Source organism: Prunus avium, chromosome 1 (genome assembly GCF_965620075.1).
Source record: "Prunus avium chromosome 1, drPruAviu1.hap1.1, whole genome shotgun sequence".
Classification (NCBI taxonomy): domain Eukaryota; kingdom Viridiplantae; phylum Streptophyta; class Magnoliopsida; order Rosales; family Rosaceae; genus Prunus; species Prunus avium.
In genome coordinates, this window is record NC_142284.1 from 42,034,584 (window position 1) to 42,059,409 (window position 24,826).

General features: G+C 36.3%; 2 protein-coding genes and 1 pseudogene across 3 annotated transcripts; all 3 read left to right on the forward strand.

Annotated features, from left to right (window-relative positions):
- Window positions 1-347: 347 nt before the first annotated feature.
- Window positions 348-5,231, forward strand: LOC110744757 (putative inactive purple acid phosphatase 1). 2 transcript variants are annotated; one of them, XM_088247443.1, is made up of 13 exons: window positions 348-544; window positions 723-954; window positions 1,179-1,270; window positions 1,418-1,484; window positions 1,605-1,727; window positions 2,015-2,107; window positions 2,278-2,407; window positions 2,793-2,874; window positions 3,224-3,356; window positions 3,759-3,964; window positions 4,054-4,179; window positions 4,255-4,564; window positions 4,713-5,231. In XM_088247443.1, exons 2-13 carry the CDS (start codon window positions 784-786, stop codon window positions 5,016-5,018), a joined length of 1,839 nt encoding a protein of 612 aa, XP_088103569.1. In that variant the 5' UTR covers window positions 348-544; window positions 723-783; the 3' UTR covers window positions 5,019-5,231. The 2 variants fall into 2 exon arrangements, with proteins under 2 accessions (XP_088103569.1, XP_021800454.2); XM_021944762.2 differs by having other exon boundaries at window positions 773-954.
- A 10,202-nt stretch (window positions 5,232-15,433) lies between these two features.
- Window positions 15,434-19,446, forward strand: LOC148297849 (uncharacterized; annotated as a pseudogene).
- Window positions 19,447-20,565: 1,119 nt separating this feature from the next.
- Window positions 20,566-24,717, forward strand: LOC110750381 (putative inactive purple acid phosphatase 1). Its single transcript, XM_021950701.2, has 12 exons — window positions 20,566-20,911; window positions 21,056-21,147; window positions 21,314-21,380; window positions 21,499-21,621; window positions 21,813-21,905; window positions 22,080-22,206; window positions 22,587-22,668; window positions 22,846-22,978; window positions 23,181-23,386; window positions 23,471-23,596; window positions 23,685-23,994; window positions 24,179-24,717. The coding sequence occupies exons 1-12, from the start codon at window positions 20,744-20,746 to the stop codon at window positions 24,482-24,484; spliced, it is 1,833 nt and encodes a 610-aa protein (XP_021806393.1). The 5' UTR covers window positions 20,566-20,743; the 3' UTR covers window positions 24,485-24,717.
- Window positions 24,718-24,826: the final 109 nt, after the last annotated feature.

Below are 24,826 nucleotides of genomic sequence, written 5' to 3' on the forward strand. Positions count from 1 at the left end.
GTTATCCATGCCGGTCTCCGTTTTGACTGATTAATGAATCCCCTTTTACTCAAAAAAAAAAATCTGACTACAAAAAATCATGTAAACCAGTCATAAATAAACAAAAAAAATAAAATGGAAACAAGTCATAAATAACATTATGTTTTGGAATTTCAATCCTTTTCGGTTAAAATAATCAGAAACTTAAATCATGAAGACTTAATACAAAAGTGATGTCAAGAAAAATTAACGACAAAAAAAAAGTTAGAGACCAACCATTTTTAAACAAATCAATAAATTATTGTATTTTATAGAAGGGAAATTTGGGTTTACCCTTTGAGGATGGCCTAACGGCTATAAAAGCCCGGGGATTTTTAAAACAACTGAATGTTTGACTTGCCATGTAAATCTGGATTGCGATCGAATCTTCTTTCAAATATTCGCAAAGTCCTTGCTTGCAGCAATCTTTTAAAAAGGCCTGGACCCTCCGATAAGTAAAATACGCTACACATCATTAGTACCTATCTCTTTAGCTTCAGGCTTCAATTTACTATTTTTTCAACAGGTCAGTTCTAAATTCTGCTTCGTTTGTTCTCTTGTTGCTGGAATTTCAATACCCATTTGCTTGTTTTGAGTTTTTTTCAGCTAACTGTTTACGATTTTGCTAGTCTATCAGATTTTCATTTTGTAAAGTTAGAAAAGTAAAGATTTCTTTTGGTGTTTGGTTTTATCTTTTGGAGAAGGTGAATTTAGACAATGGATTTTCCGTAATTTGCTTCGGACTTGGTTTTAGGGGGCAGGAGGATGAGAAAGTTGAGATTTTTCTTCTTGGCAATCGCAGCGGTTCTTGCAACTCTTCAAGAAGTGAGGTCTCATGGAGATCAGCCCTTGTCGAATATTGCTGTTCACAAGGCAGTATCTGCCCTTCATGCCCATGCTTATGTTAAAGCCTCCCCTACAATTCTTGGACTGAAGGTGAACTTTCTAATCACCCAGTTTGGAGCTTCTCATTAAAAATCCGCCCATATATCTAGCAAAGAAACATGGTGTCATTGAAATTATGGTCTTTAAGTATTATTCATTTGGAGACTGAATGCCACTTCAAACAATTGATTTTTTTTCGGTTGAAAATTTATACTTTTGATCACTTGGTGTGTGTTTTTGGTATTGATGTACTTTCTCCTAACTCGTTAATTTAGGGGCAATATTCAGAATGGGTGACATTGGACTTCAGTTCTCCAAACCCTTCAGTTGATGATTGGATTGGAGTATTTTCTCCTGCCAATTTCAGGTCAATAAATGAACTTTCTTTGGCTCAAATCAACTGATTGGAAGCTCTAGCATGTTTTTGTCTCCGATAATTTTGCTTTTGTGCTTCTTGATCTTTAGTATTCTAAATAACATTGATTGAATTGAAAGGATTTGTTTGAATTTGCAGTGCTTCAACCTGCCCTCCAGAAACTCCAAGCACTTCCGCTCCATTTTTGTGTTCAGCACCTATAAAGGTTACCACCACAGTGGCTGCTTTTCCATTGCTACTTTTTACATGGCTTCCAAGCATGTTTTACATTGAAGGGGATAGAGATATATTTAATCTGTCATACTTTCTTTTCTCTTTTTTGCAGTACCAGTATGCGAATTACACTAGTCCCAGGTACAAAGATACTGGGAAAGGCTTCTTGAAACTACAGTTGATTAACCAGAGATCAGACTTCTCTTTTGCACTATTCTCTGGTGGCTTATCAAACGTATGCTATTTTTTTGACTCTTTTATAACTGGAATTTTATGTGAATACTACTATATGCTCTTACATTTTTGAAATTTGAGAGAACCAATGGTTGTTATCTTCTCCTTCATACTTTTTCTTACATTCAATTTTCTAATTAGAGGACAAAATTGACCTTTGGGCGTTGGTTTAGGAGATTTCTTAAGAAAATTCAAAAATTTATTCTACTAACTACTTATTTTCGCTATCTATGTAATTGTCCCCTGCTTCAATCTATTTATATCTACTTTTTTTGTTGTTGTAAATAGCCAAAGCTGGTGACAGTATCAAATAAAATTGCATTCAAAAATCCAAAAGCTCCAGTTTATCCACGCTTAGCACAAGGGAAACTGTGGAATGAAGTAAGTACACTTTCTTCTTGGAAATTTTCTGTTTATGTACAGAATATTATGTTGCAATTTTTTTCCCCCATATTTCACTTATTTTTCTTTTAATCAAAATGTTGTCCTTTGTCAAAAAGCTTGTGATCATCTATTTCTAAAGTAAATAACTTGTCTGACTTGATATTTAGATGACTGTAACATGGACAAGTGGATATGATATCACGGAAGCTACCCCTTTTGTTGAATGGGGTTCAAAAGGAGAAGAACTTGTGAGATCCCCGGCGGGGACATTGAATTTCGATCGCAACAGCTTGTGTGGTGTGTTTACTTTTCTTTGCACCTGCGAACCTATCTTTGTAATATATGTCAGGGGTTGGCTGAAAGTGCATTACCTTGACTATGAAACCACTGATGTCTCAGAAGTTAATTTGCATGCAAAATCATGTGCTAATTTAAAATGCATATATATCAAGATATCACATTAAAGTTGAAAACTGAAATATATATCAAATAAGAGGAAAAATAACTGCAATTCTCTCCGTACATGATGACTGAGGTTTGTTTTGAGATGTGAAAGTGGTTGCTATTGCTAAGATTTCTTTTTCTGTTATTTTGTCTAGTTGATAAAACTTGTAGAAGTTGCCATATGTGTTAATTATTTAAGACATGATTCACCTTAACCATGTATATACTATATACACAGGTGCACCAGCAAGGACAGTGGGATGGCGAGATCCTGGATTTATACACACTGCTTTTCTGAAGGAACTGTGGCCTAACACAGTGTATGCTACATTTTCTTCTGGCAGACTGTGTTTCTCTTTTGATTTTGTATAGATTTGAAACTTTTAGTGTGGGTTCTGCCTTCTAAGCTTCATTTCTTTATCTATTGAATAAATCAATCAATGTAATTCACTATAATGTCCAACGTTTAAATACTATTCGACTTGTAAAAGCGTACTAGGATAGATATAAAGGGTTTATGCTTTGAACAACATATATTCAGCCAGTAATATATAGAGATGACATGTCAGTAAGTAATGTATGACTTTTTTAGTGTATTATTAGATTAACAGTACATGTAATACTTCAAAAATCAGCTGTTCATGTACACGATTCTTGATAATTATGCAGGTACACCTACAAGGTAGGGCACAGATTGTCAAATGGCTCATCTATTTTGAGTCAAGAATACCAGTTCAGAGCGTCTCCTTATCCTGGTCAAAATTCTGTTCAACGTGTTGTCATATTTGGTGACATGGGAAAGGTTTGGACTCTCTTTAAAAACTGTCCGCACAGAATGCTGCACCCCTGTTTTTTGATATGCCCATGTGTAGGCCTGAAGTAAACAATTTTATAGGATTTTGAATAAACATGTTATTAGTTCTCTCTTCTTGATTTTTTTTTTTTCCCAATTTATGATATTATCACACTTGAGAAATATTTCGCTGATTTGTGAAGTAGCCTATGAGGAATAAGGGACTGGTTTTTTTATTATTTATTTAACTGCATAACAATTACTCGAATTTTTGTTTACTTGAATGTTTTGCTGCTTCATGTTTAAGTTTGAATATGTCTGTCCAATTTTTTTGGTTAAATTTTAACACAATCAACTCAACAAACTTACACGCTGTTTCTCAAGTACTTTGTTTAATTTTATACCTTGCAGGATGAAGCTGATGGATCCAATGAATATAATAATTTCCAGCGTGGCTCTCTCAACACTACTAAGCAGCTTATCCAAGACTTAAAGAACATTGATATTGTCTTCCACATTGGAGATATATGTTATGCAAATGGATACATTTCACAGTGGGACCAATTCACCGCACAGGTTGAGCCAATAGCATCTGCTGTTCCTTACATGATTGCAAGGTTTGTCACACAATACACTTGCACAGCTTGTTTGAAATGTACTTTTCCTCACTTGGTCTTATGTGCTGATATATGATTTGTTCTTCCAGTGGTAATCATGAGCGTGACTGGCCAGGCACGGGATCATTTTATGGGACCACGGATTCAGGCGGGGAATGTGGTGTCTTAGCACAGACCATGTTTTATGTCCCTGCCGAAAACAGGGCTAAATTCTGGTATGGAACAATTCCAGGACAACCTGTTGAAAGGTCTAGGAACTATTCTTGAACGTTGTTAGTTTCTGTTTCCAGGTATTCAACTGACTATGGCATGTTCCGATTCTGCATTGCCGACACAGAACATGATTGGAGAGAGGGAACAGAGCAATACAAGTTCATTGAGGACTGCCTAGCATCAGTTGATAGACAAAAGCAACCATGGCTGATATTTCTGGCACATCGGGTGCTCGGTTATTCTTCTGCGAGCTTTTATGTGGCTGAAGGTTCCTTTGAGGAGCCAATGGGGAGGGAGAGCCTTCAGAAACTATGGCAGAAGTACAAGGTTGACATTGCAGTATATGGTCATGTGCACAATTACGAAAGGACATGCCCCATTTACCAGGTAAACCACAACTTTTATGCATTGTAAATTTCATATTGTGCTACATACTCCTTGACATGATTTGAAAACTTATACTCCATGACCAATTGAGTTTGCAGCCAAGATATTGAATCCATATAATTGAACTGTCTTTTATTTCCTTCTGCAGAATATTTGCATCAATAAGGAGAAGCACTATTATAAGGGCAGCTTGAATGGGACAATACATGTGGTTGCTGGTGGTGGAGGAGCAAGCCTTGCAACTTTTGCTCCCGTTCAAACAAAATGGAGTATCGTTAAGGACTACGATTATGGGTTTGTCAAACTTACAGCATTTGATCGCTCAAACCTGTTGTTCGAGTACAAGAAGAGCAGGGATGGAAAGGTTCACGACTCTTTCAGAATATCCAGAGATTACAGGGACATCTTAGCCTGCGCTGTAGATAGTTGCCCAAGTACAACACTAGCATCTTGACTTTTGAATATGAAATGAAATGAGAGAGAGAGAGAGAGAGAGAGAGAGAGAGAGAGAGAGAGAGAGAAAGAGAGAGAGAGAGAGAGAATGATGATCATGTGCTGGTGGGGGATGGCTTTCAGTTCATCATCATGTTCTTGTACATAACAATGCTTGGCTCCTTACATGACAATCATCCCTTTCAGTGCAATATACAATTTCCATTCAAAATGATATTTTAATTGCTTTTTTTATAATGGGAAAACCCAATTAAAACAGGAGGTTTGGAATGCCTAGTAATTAGACCGTTGGATCAATTCCAAGATCCCGACTTTATTCCACTTGTCGTTCTTCATGCAATATGATGTCGTTCAGTGCGCATCAAAAACCCCCGGCCGGCAACCACCTAACAGCGACAAATTTTGCCCAGTTTTTATTCTGATGGCTGAAGTTAAAACTGTAAAGGCAGAGCACTGTTTGCTGAAAAGCCTTTAAATGGGAGCACGGTCGAATCTTCTATAGATTCCATGTTGTTGCTATCATTGGAACTCACAAACCCATTATCTACAGCTGCATCACTCTCCCATTGAACTACAAACTAAATCTTCTCTTCTTCCACATTGTTGATGTCTTTTTCCGCCAGGGATGTAGACTGTGCAACACCAATGCCCCGAGTGTCTCAGTAGGCTGGCACCGCTGGTTTTGGCAGTGAGTGAGTGAGCCTCCAAGTGATGCAATTGAAAGTCGGATTGGGCTTGAACGAGAGGAACTGGCCCGGCCCCTTGCTGGAGAGTGAAAATCGGATTGCTTTTCTGAGTTCTGAGTTGTTGGATTGCGTAGGCGTGCCACTATTGGGATTGAAAGCGGCCCAATAGAAATACGTGTATTTGCACTATTGTGTGTTGGATTTGAGCTGATCTCGACTTCTAATCAAACTATTGTGCTCCAGGGGGAATACTGGCTTGGATTAATTCTTTTCTATGCCTCAATTAAGATGACTTCAATATTCTTTCACTTATGCGTTGATAGTATGATAGGCACATGGCATACCTAGTCAAATAGAAAAATCATATTTTGGTCAAAGAATTCCTTTATCGAGCTTAATGACCTTGATCAGGCACAAAGAACCTTTACAGTAGGCTCGTTTATGTTGATATTAGGTCTGATAGTATTAATCAAACCTTAATTACCCTTTATCGGGCAGTATATATTTTGATCGGGCAAGAAGAAAACCCTTGATTGGGCTAAGTTTTGTTTATCAGGCAAGAAGAAAACCCTGCTCAGGTCCTGTCGGATAAACCTTGTATGCCCTTGATAGAATCTAAAATAAATACTGAAATAAATTGCTTTCTAAACGCAAATAAACAAATACTTGGAAATGAAAATTTCTTAATTCTAATACAACAGGAAATGAATAAAGACGCAAAATCATTTATCTTAATATAATACAATTACACTAAAGAGGAATGAAAGCTGTAGATGTCTTAATCCAATTTGAATGTTTTGGCTGTTTGGGAAATATTAGCAGTGATGCTAGTGAATCATACCAAGTATTTTGGCAGAGCAATAAAGAAGATGATCGCATGAGTTGTCGACTGGATGATCTTTGAGAGTGAGATTGGTTTAAACTGAGAATTCAATTTAAGATCAAGTGTTGATCAGTTTGAAGTTTGTAGTGTTTAAAGACGTTGCGTCTTATTTGGAGGGAGAGTCCTCGAGTACTACTGCAAAGCTTCCTATTTATAGACTGAATATTTGAAGAAGGAAAAGGCATGGTAGCGGGTAGAGCATCACCGAAAGCTCTTGTTTGAGCTTTGTTTAAGCTTTGGATCGGGCCCGACTGCCTTGCTTTTGCTCTTAGTGTTGATAAAAATAGTTTATCTTGGTTTCCTCCCTATATTGTAAAAACTAGGGGTAGATGTGGTTCGGGAATTGCAAACGGCCAGAGACATTGTGGTATTTCATTATTTGGGATTGTTACTGTCCACATAGTTGCGATTAACCGTGATTCGGTGGAACTGCACCTCCGATTGATGTCCACAAAAAATGCGGTATCCACCGATTGACTGAGAAAGATGGAGAGAAATTGACAGAGAAAGAGAAGAGGGAGAAAGATGATAGAGAAAGAGAATGAAGAAAAGAAATCGCAGATCGAAGAGAGGGAGAAAGAAGAAGAAAAGTTGAAGACGGAAAGAGAAAGAAGAATAAATTCCGAAAAGCTTGTCAGACGGAGAGAGGTAGAAGGAGAAAAGGAAAAAGAAAAAGAAAGAGAGAGGGAGAGAGAGAGAGAGAGAGAGAGAGAGAGAGAGAGAGAGAGAGGAGGAAAAAACCAAAGAAGGCTTTTTATCACTAATGATCCTTAAGGTTACCCTCCACACATCAAAATGGTCCCTACCATTAGCTTCCGTCAAATTTTTTGTTAAATTGCTGACCTGACACATGTGTGGAGCCCACACATCCAATGATATAGTCATATGACTTTAAATAAAATAAAATATATTTTAAAAATTCTTCAGCCAAACCTTCCTCCTTCAATAATTAATTCATCGCATCCTGTATTCGTATCTAGGTTTTTATTTCTGTCAAAAATTAATTCTTTTTAAATTTTTTTTATTTATAGATTTTAAGTTTTAAAATATATTTTATTTTATTTAAAGTCACATGGCTCTATACTATTTGATGTGTGGGCTCCATACACATGTCATGTCAGCAATTTAACAGAAAATTTGACGGAAGCTAATGGCATGGACCATTTTGATGTGCGAAGAGTAACTTTAAGGACCATTAGGGCTCGTTTGGTACACAGGATTGGCTTGGACTAGCTTGGACTAAATTTAGTACCATGTTTGTTTTATCTAATCCTAGTCTTAGATGGGATTGCTAATACCGGGCCCACCAAAAACACCTCCTTAGGAGGGGACTACTAATCCCATGTGAAAAGGGAGGATTAGCTAGTCCCAATGCTCACCAATGTATAAAATGCATATATTATATTGTAAAATTAATAACATATATTATTATTATTAAACTTACACATATACTATAATGTACATATATACATGTATATACACATAAATATATCATATATGTATATATGTATATATATACATACACATATATACATATATAATGTACATATACATATATACATGTATATTATTATTATAATATACCCATATACACATATACACATATACATATTAATATTATAATAATAGCACAGTCCTGATCTCTTGGACTACAGGGGTCCAAGAGATTTGTGGTCACTCACCGTTGGATATAAATTCAACGGTTCACTTACTCTTGCACTCCTTTTAAGAAATTTTTTTGAACCATTAGATTAATATCCAACGGTGGGTGACCATAATCTCTTGGACTCCTGTAGTCCAAGAGATCGGGACTGAATAATAGCATACGTGTATATATGTAATATATATTATATATTATATATTATAATACATATATATATACGTATATATACATATTTGTGTATATATATTATAACCATGTATGTATTATAGTATACATATACACACATATATACACATATACATTATATATGTATTATATATATTGTAATAATATACATATATACATGTATATACATGTATATATATATATATATATATATATATATATATTATAAAATAAATATATATATGTATGTATTATACCCATGTATATATGTATATTATAATATACATATATACACCTATATACACATATATTATATATGTATAATGTACGTATATATATTATATATATAATATACATATATACATGGGTATAATACATACATATATATATGTATTTTATAATATATATACATGTATATACATGTATGTGTACATATATATATATATACATATGTTTATATTATTTATAATATACATATATTTATATTATTTATAATATACATATATACATGTATATACACATACATGTCACATGTATTATAAAATACATATGTACACATACATAATACATGTATTTATACATATATACATATACATAAATAGTTTTGAAAATAAAAATAAAAATCTAGTCCTAGTCCAAGCGTACACCAAACGCAGGGTAAATGTTATCCAACTTAGACCAAGCCAAGCCAAGCCAAGACAGTCCCTAAGTATAGTCCATGCCAAGACAATCCTATGTACCACACGAGCCCTTAGTGTCATAAAAAAATGTTAGAGACGAAAAGTGATAATTCCGCAAACCTCAGGGACCATTTGTGATATAAACCCAAAAAAGAAAGAGAGAGGGAGAGAAGGAGGAGGAAGATGAGAAAAAAATAGAGAGAGGGAGAAGAAAAAAAAAGAATCTTTGGTTTCGGCGCTATCTCATCTCCCCAAATGTCTATCTTTTTAATTTTTTAACTTTTTAAACTATATATTATATATTTTTAATGTAATCTATATATATAAAGCAAAAGGCAGAGAATGGTGAAACATTCAAAATACCAGAAATGCCCTTGGTTAATACAAACATTAAGAATTGAAATTATTAATTAAATGAGGATAATATGGTAAATTCACACTTTTTCATATTTTAAAAAATTAAAATTAAAAGAAAAATCGGATAATGAATCCTATTTTTATGGAAAACAACTACCCATTATCTTTTTTAATTCTAAAATAAAATAAAATATTTTTTAAAAAAAGCCTCTCGCAGGCGCAGAAGCGCGTGCGGAGAGGCTAGTATTTAATTAATTACTAGTTTCTCCGCACGTACTTATGCGCCTGCGAAGGGTTTTTTTTTTATAAATTAATTTTAGAATTAAAAAAGATAATGGGTAGTTGTGTTCCATAAAAATAAGATCAATTATCTGATTTTAATTTTAATTTTAATTTTTTAATATGAAAAAGTATGAATTTACCATATTATCCTCATTTAATTAATAATATCGATTCTTAATGTTTGCATTAACCAATGACATTTTTTGGTATTTTGAATATTTTATCATTCCCTACCATTTGCTATATATATAGACTAGCCCCACGCATGTGCCAATTAGTTTTATTTTTTATTTTTTATTTTATTTTTAGAATTAAGAAAAGATAACATGGGTAGTTATGTTCCATAAAAGTAGGATCTTTTATCTGATTTTTTTTTATTTTTAATTTTATAATTTGGAAAAATGTCAATTTACCATATTATCCTAATTTAATTAATAATTTCAATTCTTAATGTTTGAATTAACTAAGGGCATTTTCTGGTATTTTGAATGTTTCATCATTCTCTACCTTTTGCTTTATATATATAGATAGATAGATGATATTGTGGTTGGTTATCCCGATATCATGGTTTCATTATGGTGAAATTGCGGTTGTGTTTGTGCATAATAAATCACGACCATGAACTGGCCGAAGGAGCCATTTTTCTCGACCCTAGCACTTTCTCGAGAAGCTAAAACGCAGCGTTTTGCCAAGGTGCTTTGCCTTCCTGAAGACAAAAGAAAAACGCTAAGGCATGATCATCTCGGCCTCGAGTGCAGGCCGAGGCCGAGCAAAATCGGGGCCAGAAATATTAAAGTCAGATCATCACGTGATAGCAGGGACCCATGCTTCATTTAATGAAGTAGTGCCTGTTTAATGCAGCAAACTCACTGGCCACGAATAAGCATTTAATGCACGAGGGAAGGTGGGAAGTGATTGAAGTCAGGATTTGGTGATGAGGATCAGAGTGATTAGTGTAGGAATTTCCAAAATATTTTTCCAAAGTTCATTTGAATATTAAACATGCATTTAATCAAATTAATCGCAGCGGAAGTCTATGGTGGTTGTTTAAATTCAAAAACAAAACTTCTTCCAAGTATCTTAAGCCATGAACATTGATATGTTTTTCATAAATGAAAATTCAAGAGAAAGGATAAGATCTAATTACCCTTGAAGCAATTATATGAACCAATTTGTGTTTGGTCTTCTCTTGATGATTTCCTCTTTGTTGATCTTCTCTTTGATCTTTGATCTTTGCTCCTTGATCTTTCTCCTCCATATGAGCCACAAAAGTATATGGCCTCTAAGTCTCCACACCAATGGAACCTTGAGATGAGAAGAAGTATCTTGAGAATACTTGGATGCTAGTGCAAGATTCTCAAGATTGGTTTCAATCTAAACCACTTTGAAAGATGAAAGTGTTTCACTCTTGAAAACTCTCTTTTTTCTCTCTTTGATCTTCCAAACCCATTTGGTTGATGTTGGATTGTGTTTTTGTGTTAATTAGCTTATTGAAACAATTCCCATACACATTCACTTAACTATTTTCGGCCAAATCCCATTGGGCTTCCAAAATTGGGCCTTATGACACTTAAACCATAATATTTAGGTGTCTTAAGCCCTTGGGCTTGATACCCAACCATTTGGGCTTCCCGTTAACTATTACCGAGGCCCAAATACGTTTTTACACGTAGTAAATCATCCACATCAAATCAATCAAATTGATTTCCTCATTCTCATTTGTATTACTCAAAGTTAACCATTTAAGGTGTGCGATCCATTAGGTTCTAATTAGCAAGGCAGTGGGAAAATATTAGAACTCTTTCTAACCAACTGGAATTAAAACCCTCTTTTTAATTCTTCCTTTATTTGGATCGATCACAATCAATCCTAGGACTTCCACAAGCCAAGAGTGACATCTAGCAATATATCAAGGCTACCCAAGCTAACCAGAATAGATGAAGAACCTATTCAGTTGGAATTGCAATGCAATACGGTCCTTCTCTTATACAATGTTTCAAATCATATTATTAGGGTACGGATTGATTATGTCAAACCCCTAATATGATTTATAACCTCATGTGATTCAAAAGAACATGATTAAGAACAACTTTCTAAATCAAGCTCAAAATACTTTGGCCAAAGATTTACTGAATCACATCTTGAAACATTCTCCTTCTTTATCGAAAGTAGAGATTCCTTATTGTACATTCACATGCCCCTATGATGAATTAAGAGATCCCAACAACACTTAAGACAAATCTTTTACGGCTTGCCTTTAAGAGCTATCAAAGATCAATAACGCATCATAGGACAACCATGATGCCTAAGGTCTAAGGACTAATTTGCATTATTGCAACTATGAGTTCTCGTTTGACATATAGATAAATACTCCATACGAGAACTACGGTTGATCGCGTTCAGTGTACTCATTCACTAATGAGCACCCACATACTTGTATTAGTGTCAACTACACAAATGGTTTGAGACTAACCATCCTCCCAATTGAGCATACATAATATGTGCTAATCTTGACGGTTTATCAATATCCATTTGATAACCTATGATTAGGAACATTTTGGGATACTACAGTTAGAGATTAAAGGTCTCATGAATCTAATCTTCTTTAGATTACTTTATCTCTTATTTAGCATACCCTGGACATTTGTTTCTTTAGACGATGTAAAAGATAACAAATAAGTTTGCCCTTTATGTATCATATACAAAATGTATTCTAAGGAGATTACATCAAATGTATTGGCTCTTAGGGCACATTTCTAACAATCTCCCACTTGCACTAGAGCCACATAGCCATGTATCTCATACCCATTATCTCTGTATGTCTATCCAATTGTGACTGTGATATAGGCTTAGTGCGTGGATCTGTTACGTTGTTTGCAGATGCCCCATCTAATGGTAACATTTTTCTATGTGTTTGGATCTCTGATGAGACCTAGGTTCCTTGGCTTGAGCTATCGCCCCATTGTCATCACACAGTAAATGTACTTGTGACATTATGGTTAGAACCACATTTAGTTCGGTAATGAACTTTTTATCCAAACAGATTTTATTGTAGCTTCGAAAGCGACAATGTAATCAACTTCAGTTGTTCTCCAACTAACTACGTGTCCATTCAAAATGAAAACGTACCCTTAGGTGGATTTGCAATTATTGATAATAGATATATTATCCGAATCAGTAAATGCTTCCACTTGCTACTCTGATGTTCCTCCCAGATGAGGAACATGTCCTTAGTCCTTCTTAAGTATTTAAGAACATACTTGACTGCTCCCAATTGATCTAATCATGGGCTTAATTTATATCTTCTAGTTATACTCGTATAACCAATATCATGTCTTGTACATGCTATGACATATATGAGAATTCCTATTGCATTTGCATAAGAGATTTTATTACTCATCTGTTGTATCTCATAATGAGTTTTTGGACACATGCTCTTAAGAAAGTGAAATCCATGTCATACTGGAAGTAAACCTTTCTTAGACTGTTCCATATGAAATCTCCTTAGCATCTTATCAGCATACAAGGATTGAGATAATCCAATTATTCTCTTAGATCTATCAGGATAAATCTTTATCTCAAGTATGTAAGATGCTTCTTTAAAATCTTTCATTAAGAATGATTTTAATGAGTCACAGCTTCACTGAAGATATCATTCCTATATCGTTTCCGATAAGTAGTATGTCATCTACATACATCACTAGGAATACTACCAAACTCCCACTAACCTTTTTGTACACTCATTGGTCATCCATGTTTTGTATGAAGTCAAACGATTTGACAACTTCATCAAATAGGATGTTTCAACTCCAAGAACCTTGCATCAACCCATAAATGGATCTATGTAGCTTGCATACCTTATGATTATCAACTTTAGAAATGAAGCCTTCAGGTTGATCTATATATAGTTCTTCCTGAAGGTGGCCATTCAGAAAAGCCGTCTTCACATCCATTTTGACAAATCTCATAATCATGGTATGCATCTATTGTAAGAAAAATCCGAATAAACTTTGTCATAGTAACAAGAGAAGGTTTCTTCATAGTCAATCCTTTCTCTCTGCTTGTAGCCCTTTGCTACTAGCCTTGCCTTGTAGGTTTCTAATTTCCCATCTAAGCCTATCTTCCTCTTAATGATCCATTTATTGCCTATTGGTACAATACCAGGAGGAGGATCAAGTAAGATTGTTTTTAAGAGCTCTTGCTGTTGACCATATAGAAGTATAAAAGTCAAGCTGAAAAGTCTTACCCCTGTATTGTAGTGGAGGGGCCTATTTATAGAGGGCATTTTGTATGCTCTTAGTGCTCATTTTCGATGTGGGACTCGTGGGAGGGCCTCCTGAGGTTGACACGAGTCTTTAGATATTTTGGGCGGATATTTCGAGGTTGATTCTCTACAATCGGTAATGGATGCCGATTGTAGACGAGCTGGGCCTGTAATGGCTGTTCGCAGCTTTGAGACAATGCCATCGGTGGCCGATGCCGATTGTCCGAGGCCTTGGGTACTTGGGCGAGTTTACAAGATCCACGTGTCATTGTACGAGTGGAGGGTCAGATACTGTACAAACAGCAATTTTGCCTTAGTAAATGCCAGCTCTAGTAAAAACAAGGGCTAATGACAAAAGACACCTTAAGGTTTGGGGTCATTCTCAATATGGACCATGAGCTTTCAATTTCATTAATTTACTCCCCAATGTTTTCAAATCTGACCAATTTAAGTATTCCATTAAGTTAATCGTTTGGTCAGACGTTAACTGATGACGTGTCCACTGTGGGACCTATCTGCTAACTAATTCCTAAAAAAAAAATATAGAAAATGATAAAATAATATAAAATAAAATAAAAACTTTAAAAAAACCCAGCATCTTCCTTGCCAAACAACCTAAGAAGCACGGATACGCAGCTCGACCAGCGTATCCCGTATCCGATATGCTGGGGGATACGATACGCTGGGATATGCAAAGATACGCACGGGATACGTATCCGAGTCAACGGATACGGTCAATCAGAAAAGGATACGCGTATCTGACCAGATAGATACGGGTATCCCAAATTTAGGATACGTTTTAGGAAACAATTTCGGGAAGAATTGGAATTCGACATAAATTCGAAGTCGTGAACAACACGGATGTTTGCCTTACCTGTTTTGAATTGAAATCTTGAAGATCTTTCCTGCAAATCTTCGTCTTCTTTATATAAAGAACGCAAAGCCGACCGCCACACCACCACCCATCAATTCTTCTTCTTCTTCTTCTTCTTCTTCAGCAATTTTTCTTCATCTTCTTCACTCACCCATATAAAAGAAGCCTGGTTCTTGAATTCGTCTGGCGTGGTGGTTAGATTATTTCACGAATTTTGGTTCTATTCTGTCAGTTTCTCACGCTTCTCTCTCTGTCTCTCACACTTCCCTCTCAGTTTCTCACGCTTCTCTCTCTGACGTGGTGGTATGTTCACCTCTCTCTGATACTTTTTTTTTGTCCTTATGTTACCACCACTTTTACACATACATTATTATATATTATATTATTACTATTATATTTCATGTCTGCAGCTATCACATGCAAACTGCAGGTATCACATATATGATGTATGTCATCTATTAGATAATCAAACAAACCCCCCTCCCTTCCACGTGACAATTTGATTGTTTTAAAAAGTTTATGGTTATGTAATTTAATAATATTATATTTTATATTCAGGAACATGAGCCATCCGGATAATAATGCAAGTGCTAATGTTAATCCTACTGAGAATAATGAAATCGAGGTAGATGATCATGCTCCATTGTGGAAGTATGTTAAAAGGCTTGACAAGTTAGGAAAAGGAGGAGGAAATACTATGTTTGAATGCAATTATTGTCATAAATCTTACAAAGGCTCCTACTCTAGAGTCAAGTTTCATTTGTTGAAAATGTCGAGAAACGGGATTGCACCTTGTAATAAGGTTACTGATGAAGTTTTTGCAGAAATAAAAAAACTTGTGAGAGAATGTGAATACCGTTTGAAAAGTACAGCTCCAAGACAAGTGTCTTTGCCTAATACTGGCTCTTTACTTTATTCTTCTATGTCCAATGTTGAGCAAAAAAAGAGAAAAGGAATGAATGGGCCCCTTGATATAGCTTTTCAAAAAGAGGCTAGAGATCAATGTGATGCTGAAGTTGCAAGGATGTTTTATACAGGTGGATTGTCCTTCCACCACGCAAGGAATCCACATTATCGAAACTCCTATATTCGTGCTTCTACACTTCCAGGATATGTTCCACCAGGTTACAATGCACTAAGAACTACTCTTTTGCAACAAGAGAAGAGCCACATTGAGCGGTGTTTACAACCAATTAAGGGTACATAGAGCACTAAAGGTGTAAGTGTGTGTAGTGATGGGTGGACAGATTCGCAAAGAAGACCACTTATTAACATTATGGCAACTTGTGAGAGCGGGCCTATGTTCTTGAAGGGAATTAATTGTGAGGGAGAGTACAAGGACAAACATTGTATTGCCAACTTTCTTATCGACTCCATTAAGGAAATTGGTTATCAAAATGTGGTTCAAGTAATCACTGACAATGCGCCAGTTTGTAGAGCTGCTGGATTACTTGTTGAGGCTAGATATCTGTTAAGCTCATAATTTCATACATATACATGCCCTATTTACTTACTTCTTTTGCTTAGTTTCCTAGATTTCTAAGTTATTTGCCTTCCTTTGTGTGTTTTGTAGGCAAATAGAGCAAGAGAGCATAATTCATGCAATTCAAGCATGTTAAGGCCTAATTTGGATGAATGGATGAAGAGCTTAAAAGACAAACTCATTTTGGCTACAGCCCCCTGCCAGTCCAGTTCCGTAGGTCATATTGCAAGCTTTGTTTCAACAACCTACATAGCTCGAATGAGGCCACATTCTTCATGAAAGTTGTTCCAATTGGTGTGTACTATAACATATCCAAAATTCAGCCCCATTGGATAAATCTGGAGTCCGTTACCTAGCAAACACAGAACCATGCTCAGGATGGATCTTATCAGCGCGGAAAATGAGTTAGCAATTTGTTTCGGCCTTAACTTCCTCCTCCGACCTTGGATTGGCCCAAATGATATATGGCTGGAAAGAAGACATTCTGAACTTCAATTTCGAGTGCTTAAAGTCCTAATTTGATTAAGAGAAGCCCAAGTTGTAAGCCCTTGAAGTTGCTGGTCATGCTGACCTCAGCATGTGCTGGTTGGATGCTTGGTCATGGTGAGCTAGGTATGAGCTATCATTTCTGGTTGGAAGCTTGGTCATGGTGACATGAAGATGAGCTAGGGCTGCTGGTGGGATCTATTGGTGAAGTGCATCAACCAATTCAAGATTTTCTAATACAAGTGCATCACCCAATTTAGATTTTCTAATACAAGTGCATCAACCATTTCAGATTTTATAAAACAAGTGTTGTATGCATTAGCCATATTGAATTCAGATTTTCACTTCCCCTAGGCCTATAAATAGGGAAGTTCTCTAAGCTTGTAAACACACCCCCAAGGGGGGGAGCTCTCAAGCACTTCTCTAGAGCTCCCTTCCCTTATCTCCCTCAAATTCTCTTAGTTTTGCTTTCTAGTTCTCAATTCTAGCTTTCTTTAATGTTTTCTTAGTTGTAATTTATTTTTCTTGTAATGTACATTCTTTCTTAAGTATTCAAGTTTAATTAGTTTCCAAGTTTCAATTATGATTTTTGTTCTTATTCATTATGCTTATAAGTTAATATGCTAGTTTGAATGATTGATCACCATTTAGGCTTGCATGTTAGCTATCTTGGTTTGAATTAAGAGTAGACACCATACTTTAATTCGAATTGAACTATGAATAGGAAGAGTATGTATGGACATTCGACAACAGGGATTAGATACATGCTTGGTTGTTTAAATTGTTCTTCTATGCTTAATGGGTTCCTAATGCTTAATTTTAGGTTAGACAACAAATGATCAAATTAGGGAATTAGGAACACAAGGTTATGACCACACACCATGGCTTAATCATACATTAGCTAGAATCAATCCGTTAATCTAATTGAACTTGGGAACTTATCTGCTTGAGTTAGTTATTTTCTTTCTTCCTTGTTTTATTTATTTCCCTTCTTTTTCATTTCTGTTTTGTGTAGGGAAAATGAATTGAATCATTCAATCACCAATCCTTGTGGGATCGACCTCGCACTTACATATGCTATACTACCGAACGGCTCGTGCACTTGCGAGTATCACAAGTTGAGGATGCAGCTGAATCCATTTTGGTGCAGCTGAAATCTACACAACAATATCCCAATATCTTTTGGACACCATGTGTGGTTCACACACTTAATCTTGCTTTGAAGAGCATATGTTCACCAAAACTAAATGATAATTGGTATGATCAATGTAGTTGGATTTCGGTCATTGCTGATGATGTTGGGTTCATAAAAAATTTTATTGTGAACCATAATATGAGATTGGTTATGTATAAGGACCACTGCAAATTGAAGATGCTCTCCATTGCTGAAACAAGATTTGCCTCTACACTTGTGATGATTAGAAGATTTAAGGAAGTAAAGGAAGGTCTACAACAAATGGTGATTAGTCCAAACTGGTCTTTATATAAAGAGGATGATGTTGGCAAAGCAAGAGCAGTGAAGGAAAAGATTTTGGATGAATACTTTTGGGATAATATTGATTATATACTTTCCTTTACAGCTTCTATATATGAGATGATTAGAATGGCTGACACAGATAAACCTTCTCTTCACTTGGTTTATGAGTGGTGGGATACCATGATAGAGAAGGTGAAGGCAGCTATCTATAGGAAAGAACACAAACAACTGCATGAACAAAGCGACTTTTTTGATGTGGTGTATCACATTTTAGTGGAGCGATGGACTAAGAGTAGCACACCACTCCATTGTTTGGCACATTCTTTAAATCCTAGGTAAGTATTATGTGCTTTTTTCCTTTTAAAGGACTTTAAATTTACTTTTCATATTGTGATAATTTTATAAAAAAATATTACACTTTACTTTTAGGTTTTATAGTCCAGAATGGCTGCAAGAGGATCCTAGCAGTGTTGCTCCACACCAAGATGTTGAGATTACAAGGGAAAGAAAAAAGTGTCTTGAGAAATACTTTTCAGATGACCGAGCTAGAAGAGATATCAATGTGGAGTATGCCTCTTTTTCAATGTGCTTAGATGACTTTGGCGCTATTGATGCTATGAATGATAGGTTTCACATGGAACCAATGGTGTGGTGGATTGTTCATGGAGCTTCAACACCAACTCTCCAATCCATAGCTTTGAAGCTACTTGGACAACCTTGTTCCTCCTCGTGTTGTGAAAGAAATTGGAGTACGTATAGTTTCATTCACTCTTTAAGAAGAAACAAGTTAACACCCCAAAGAGCTGAAGACTTGGTATTTGTGCATAATAATCTTCGTCTTTTATGAAGGAAGAGCCCAAGCTACAAAGAAGGTGTTACTCAAATGTGGGATATTGGAGGAGATGGATTTGATAACTTGGGTGAAGAGGGTGTTGGGATGCTTGAAATTGCTAACCTTTCTCTTGATGAGCCATCATTGGAGGTTGCTTTATTTACTGGGGAAGACATTACAAATATTGTAATTGAGAGTTCAGTTTTTTTATTTTTCTAGAGTTTAAATTTGAATTTGGTTGATGAATTTGAATTTTTATGTTAATTAAAATATGTTTTAAATTTTATATATTTTTATTATTATATTTTAATATAAATTTTTAATTGCCGTATCCATGACGTATCGTATCCTAGTTTTTGGAGATTTGCCGTATCCCCGTATCGTGTCGTATCGTATCGCCGTATCCGTATCCGTGCTTCTTAGCAAACAACCCATCGCCCCCTGTTCCCCACCCCATCTCACCAAGAAGATTTTGATCAAGAGCGGCATCCTCCTCGACGCCTACCCCATCATCGGTTGATTCTTATGGCTCCGAAAATCCAAAACGACACCGTCTTTGGCGACCGACCACTGCCTTACCCACCAACAATATCGCAGCAATCAACAGAGCATCATCTCCGCCGTCTACGACCCCACCTGGCGCCTTCTCCACCGCAACCTCACCTCTGAGATCCTCCACCCTTCCCGCATCAAATCCTATGGCGAGGCCCTTGGGTTCTTGACATTCTCATTAACCTTCCCATATTCGAGTTTCAAGCTCAATCCGAAGGCATTAGAGTTGAGCTTTGGGACAAATTAAACAAAGAGCAAATCAAAGAAATTGACAATTTTCAACGCTGCTTGCTATAGTGCTTTTGGCTATTCAGCATCTCAAATTTTGGCCCAAATAGACAAAAGTTCTGTTGAAAAATCTTTGGAACCGTAAGGAAGAAGAAGGCATGCTCATCCCTCTTATTCGAGCACGACAGAAAGCAAAGAGTGAAAGGCTGAGCAGCATGGATGACGACCAAGATGATGACTTTGTGTTGGGATATGTTGATACGTTGTGGGAGCTTCACCTTCCCCACAGGAAGCAAAAGAGGGATAGGGACGAACGACGAAGAGAGGGAGGGGGTTGGGCTTGGTTTCAACTTTCATTGGGTTTTTGATTTTTAAATTTTATTTATATGTTTTTTTAATTATTTTATGTTATTGATTTTTAAAAAAAAATTTAAAGGGAGTTGGTCAGTCAGTTCGTTGGTGGGTCTTACAGTTGACACGTCATCAGTTAACGTATGACCAAACGGTCAATTTAACGGAAGGATTAAATTTGGTTAGATTTGAAAACATTATGGTGTAAATTGATGAAATTGAAACCCCAGGATCCATATTGAGAATGACCCCAAATATTAAGAGAGTCTTTTGTCATTAGCCCTAAAAACAATACCTGCTTGGGTCTGGGCATCTTTGAGCAAAATAAATTAAACCCTTATTGGGCTTTTTTCATTTTTGGTACAAACACATGTTCAGTGTTTCAAGTTTGTAACTTTCTTCTCTTGTTCTTACTTCAGTTTCTTCTTCTGAGATTCTTGATTGAATTTAGCTGCTGGGTGTGATGAAAGAAATAAAACTGAGGTTGGCAATTCTGCTGGTTCTTGCAACCCTTCAAAACGCAAGTTCGCATGGGGAGCAGCCTCTTTCAAGAATTTCTATTCATAAGGCAACCTTTGCTCTTCATGAACTTGCTTATATTCAAGCCTCTCCTACAGTTCTAGGATTAAGAGTAAGCCTCCTCGTTTTATCTCTTTCTCAATATTGAGCTCTCATAATTGAAAGGGTAGTTTGATTTTGATTGCCTCATATTGTTCAACTGTGGTGACATAATTTAGATGTATTTTGGGCTGATGGGTTTCTTTCACTGTTTTAGGGGGAAAACACAGAATGGGTGACTTTGGAATTTGGTTCTAAAAACCCATCAGTTGATGATTGGATTGGTGTCTTTTCTCCTGCTAATTTCAGGTAAATAAATGTTCTTGCATTGCCCTTCTGCCTAAATTTGAGTTCAGTCAATATTTTGACCTTGTTGAAATGATTTTCTTCAAGTACTTTCCTTGGTTCTTGTGTATTGTGGTTAAATTTAATGTCGCTGGTCTGATTGGAAGCAATTCGACTTCATCCGTTTCAGTGCTTCCACCTGCCCTGAGGAAAATCCAAGAGTTTATCCTCCATTTTTGTGTTCTGCGCCTATTAAGGTTCAATCCAGGACTACTCTGTGATGATTTTTTTTTTCTACATTGTTTCTTCAGCTATCTTTTCCTTCCAAGTGTTAAAAGAGCTACAGAAGTGACATGAAACTGTTTCCTCTTCCAGTTTCAGTATGCAAATTACTCCGCTCCTGAGTACAAAGACACTGGAAAGGGTTTCTTGAAGCTTCAGCTGATCAACCAGAGATCAGACTTCTCTTTCGTGCTATTCTCTGGTGGTTTATTGAATGTATGCTAAAAACTGTCTTGATTATATATTCTGCATAGTCGGTAACTAGTTTGTCTTACAAACCAAGTAGTAAAGAATTTGTTGTTGTTATGCATTGGCTTGTTGTACTGTCACATACAAATTGTGTTTCTGATAGAACCTTCGAATTAATGATGCTGCAATTTTCTAATTCTTTCTTTTCTGTGTAATAGCCAAAGGTGGTAGCGGTGTCAAATCATGTAGCTTTCTCTAATCCAGATGCACCAGTTTACCCACGCTTAGCACAAGGAAAAGAATGGAATGAAGTAAGTTCAATTTCCCCTTGTTGCTATCCTCAAAGCACATAGCAGATGAGAAGAACAAGTTTCTCGTCACTTTTCTTGTCTTAGGTTTTATGGCTACTAACATTTCGTTCAAGAAAAATATATTTAAGATAACTGTTATTGAAGGTAGCCATATGGTTCTGTCCTTAAACTCAGATGACTGTAACATGGACAAGTGGATATGGGATCAATGAGGCAGAACCATTTGTTGAATGGGGTCCAAGAGGAGAAAGTATGCGTTCCCCAGCTGTGACGCAAACTGTCGATCGTAATAGCTTGTGTGGTGTGTAACTCTCTTGCACCTTCTTTCTATTCTGAAGAAAATAATGTGGGGTAGTTGATCGGCTGAAGGCAAGGCATAATTTAATTGTCAGCATATCCAAAATGCTAGTACATTATGTATTCACTCATACAATTTGAGGGGAAGAGAAAAACCAACATGATAACCTAAATTCATTTTTCATTATTGATAGTTAATGATAAAACTCTTGATATGGCTAATTTCTGAAGGGAGGATAAATCAGTATTTCATTATGGTAAACCCAGTTGCTTGTCTATCATCTTCTCTGCCAAACATGTCTCAATGTTCATAGCATGTAAGAGCGTATGAAGACTCAAAGGTATATATTTGCATGGTTAAGTCCTCTTAAAACTTTCGCACAGGTGCACCTGCAAGAACAGTGGGATGGCGTGACCCTGGATTCATACACACTAGTTTTCTGAAGGAATTGTGGCCAAATAGAGTGTATGTTAAAAAATTGTATATGATTCTCTTGAAAGAGGAGTGAATTGGTAACTTGCTAAGTACATGAGTTTATTTTACAACCATGAACTATTGGATAGTACAATGTTAAAAGTTTCACCATCAGTTGTTAAATTTTATGGCAAGTCACCGGTTAATATGAAGCTCATTTTTATGCAGGTATACGTACAAGCTGGGGCATAGATTGTTCAATGGTACATATATTTGGAGTCAGACATATCATTTTAGAGCATCTCCTTATCCTGGCCAAAATTCCTTACAACGTGTAGTCATTTTTGGTGACATGGGAAAGGTTTGAACTCTTTTGGAACATTTGTGCATGTAGTATACAAAATCCTGGTGCCCTTAGGATCATTTTTTATGTTTTGTTTAGATAATTGCTGTTTTGTTCAACGCAATTTTAGACCCCAAAATGCTGTTAGCTTCTTATGGTATGAAGGCCAATCACTTTCATGTAGTTTCTGATTTGTTCCAACTAATATTTCATCATGCAGGATGAAGCTGATGGTTCCAATGAATATAACAATTTCCAGAGAGGCTCTCTTAACACTACGAAGCAGCTTATTCAAGACTTGAAAAACATTGATATTGTGTTCCATATTGGGGATGTATGTTATGCAAATGGTTACCTTTCACAATGGGATCAGTTTACTGCACAGGTTGAGCCAATAGCATCAACTGTTCCTTACATGATTGCAAGGTTTGTCATTGTTCAATTACCCAACTTGGTTTCAACAAGAGTTCATCTTTGTCTATTTTGGTGATTTTGAGTTTTTCCTTTCAGTGGAAACCATGAACGTGACTGGCCAGGAACAGGTTCCTTCTATGAGAACATGGATTCAGGAGGAGAATGCGGTGTGTTGGCTGAAAATATGTTCTATGTTCCCACGGAGACCAGAGCTAAATTTTGGTAGGGGAATTTTGTACTAGCAATTCATCGGATTTGATAAGCTCTTCATTTTGACGCCATGATCTTATGATGTTATTTCTTAATCCAGGTACTCAACTGACTATGGCATGTTCCGCTTCTGCATAGCAGACACAGAACATGATTGGAGAGAGGGAACAGAGCAATACAAATTCATTGAGCACTGCTTAGCATCAGTCGATAGGCAAAAGCAACCGTGGCTAATCTTTCTTGCACATCGGGTTCTGGGATATTCCTCTTGCATCTCTTATGCAGAAGAAGGATCATTTGAGGAACCAATGGGGAGGGAGAGCCTCCAAAAACTTTGGCAGAAGTATAAGGTTGACATTGCCCTCTACGGCCACGTTCATAACTATGAAAGAACCTGCCCCATATACCAGGTACGTTTTCGCATTGTGTAATTAAGAAATTGAACCTCATTCATTAGCCACATACATTGAGACTTAGACAGATTTAAGTGAAGTAATCAATCACAAGTTCACAACCCTCATTTGGTTATTTAACGGAACTAATTCGAAGATTAGTAACTAATGATGGAAGTTTTGTTGTGACTCTCTGGGACAGAACATTTGCACCAATGAAGAGAAGCATTATTACAAGGGCAGCTTGAATGGAACAATACATGTGGTTGCTGGTGGTGCGGGAGCAAGCCTGTCAACTTTTACCACTCTCCAAACAAAATGGAGCATTTTCAAAGACTATGATCATGGATTTGTTAAGCTCACAGCATTTGACCACTCGAACCTTTTGTTCGAGTACAAGAAGAGCAGGGATGGGCAGGTTTACGACTCTTTCAGAATTTCCAGAGATTATAGGGACATCTTGGCCTGCACTGTTGATAGTTGCTCAAGCACCACACTGGCCTCATGACCTGGATATACAGAAACAGAAGCAAATATTTGTAACAATGAAACGTGATCTTTCTATGTATATAATATAGAAGATTATTAGTGACAATGTTTATGTTAAGTCTTAAGTACCACTAATTTTCCTGACTAATTCAATTAGGACGTGCCTTGAACGTTCCTGTGGTAGTTAAAGTTCAATGCACCTGCATGGTTTTATTAATATCTATTATATTCTTCTTCTTCTTTTTTCCTGCATTTCTTTCAAAAGTTCGTCTAATTTCTGGTTATACACCGTATTTTTGTATTTTTCAACATTTCCTTCTATATTTAATACCTGCGTTGTATATGCCCACCATTTCTTTTA

Coding starts and splice junctions, on each gene's coding strand:
- LOC110744757 (XM_088247443.1), top strand. CDS start 784: ATGAGAAAGTTGAGATTTTTCTTCTTGGCAATCGCAGCGGTTCTTGCA. Junction 1,485..1,604: donor TGTGTTCAGCACCTATAAAG/GTTACCACCACA, acceptor TCTTTTTTGCAG/TACCAGTATGCGAATTACAC. Junction 3,965..4,053: donor GTTCCTTACATGATTGCAAG/GTTTGTCACACA, acceptor TTGTTCTTCCAG/TGGTAATCATGAGCGTGACT.
- LOC110750381 (XM_021950701.2), top strand. CDS start 20,744: ATGAAAGAAATAAAACTGAGGTTGGCAATTCTGCTGGTTCTTGCAACC. Junction 21,906..22,079: donor AAGGAAAAGAATGGAATGAA/GTAAGTTCAATT, acceptor CCTTAAACTCAG/ATGACTGTAACATGGACAAG. Junction 23,995..24,178: donor GAACCTGCCCCATATACCAG/GTACGTTTTCGC, acceptor TCTCTGGGACAG/AACATTTGCACCAATGAAGA.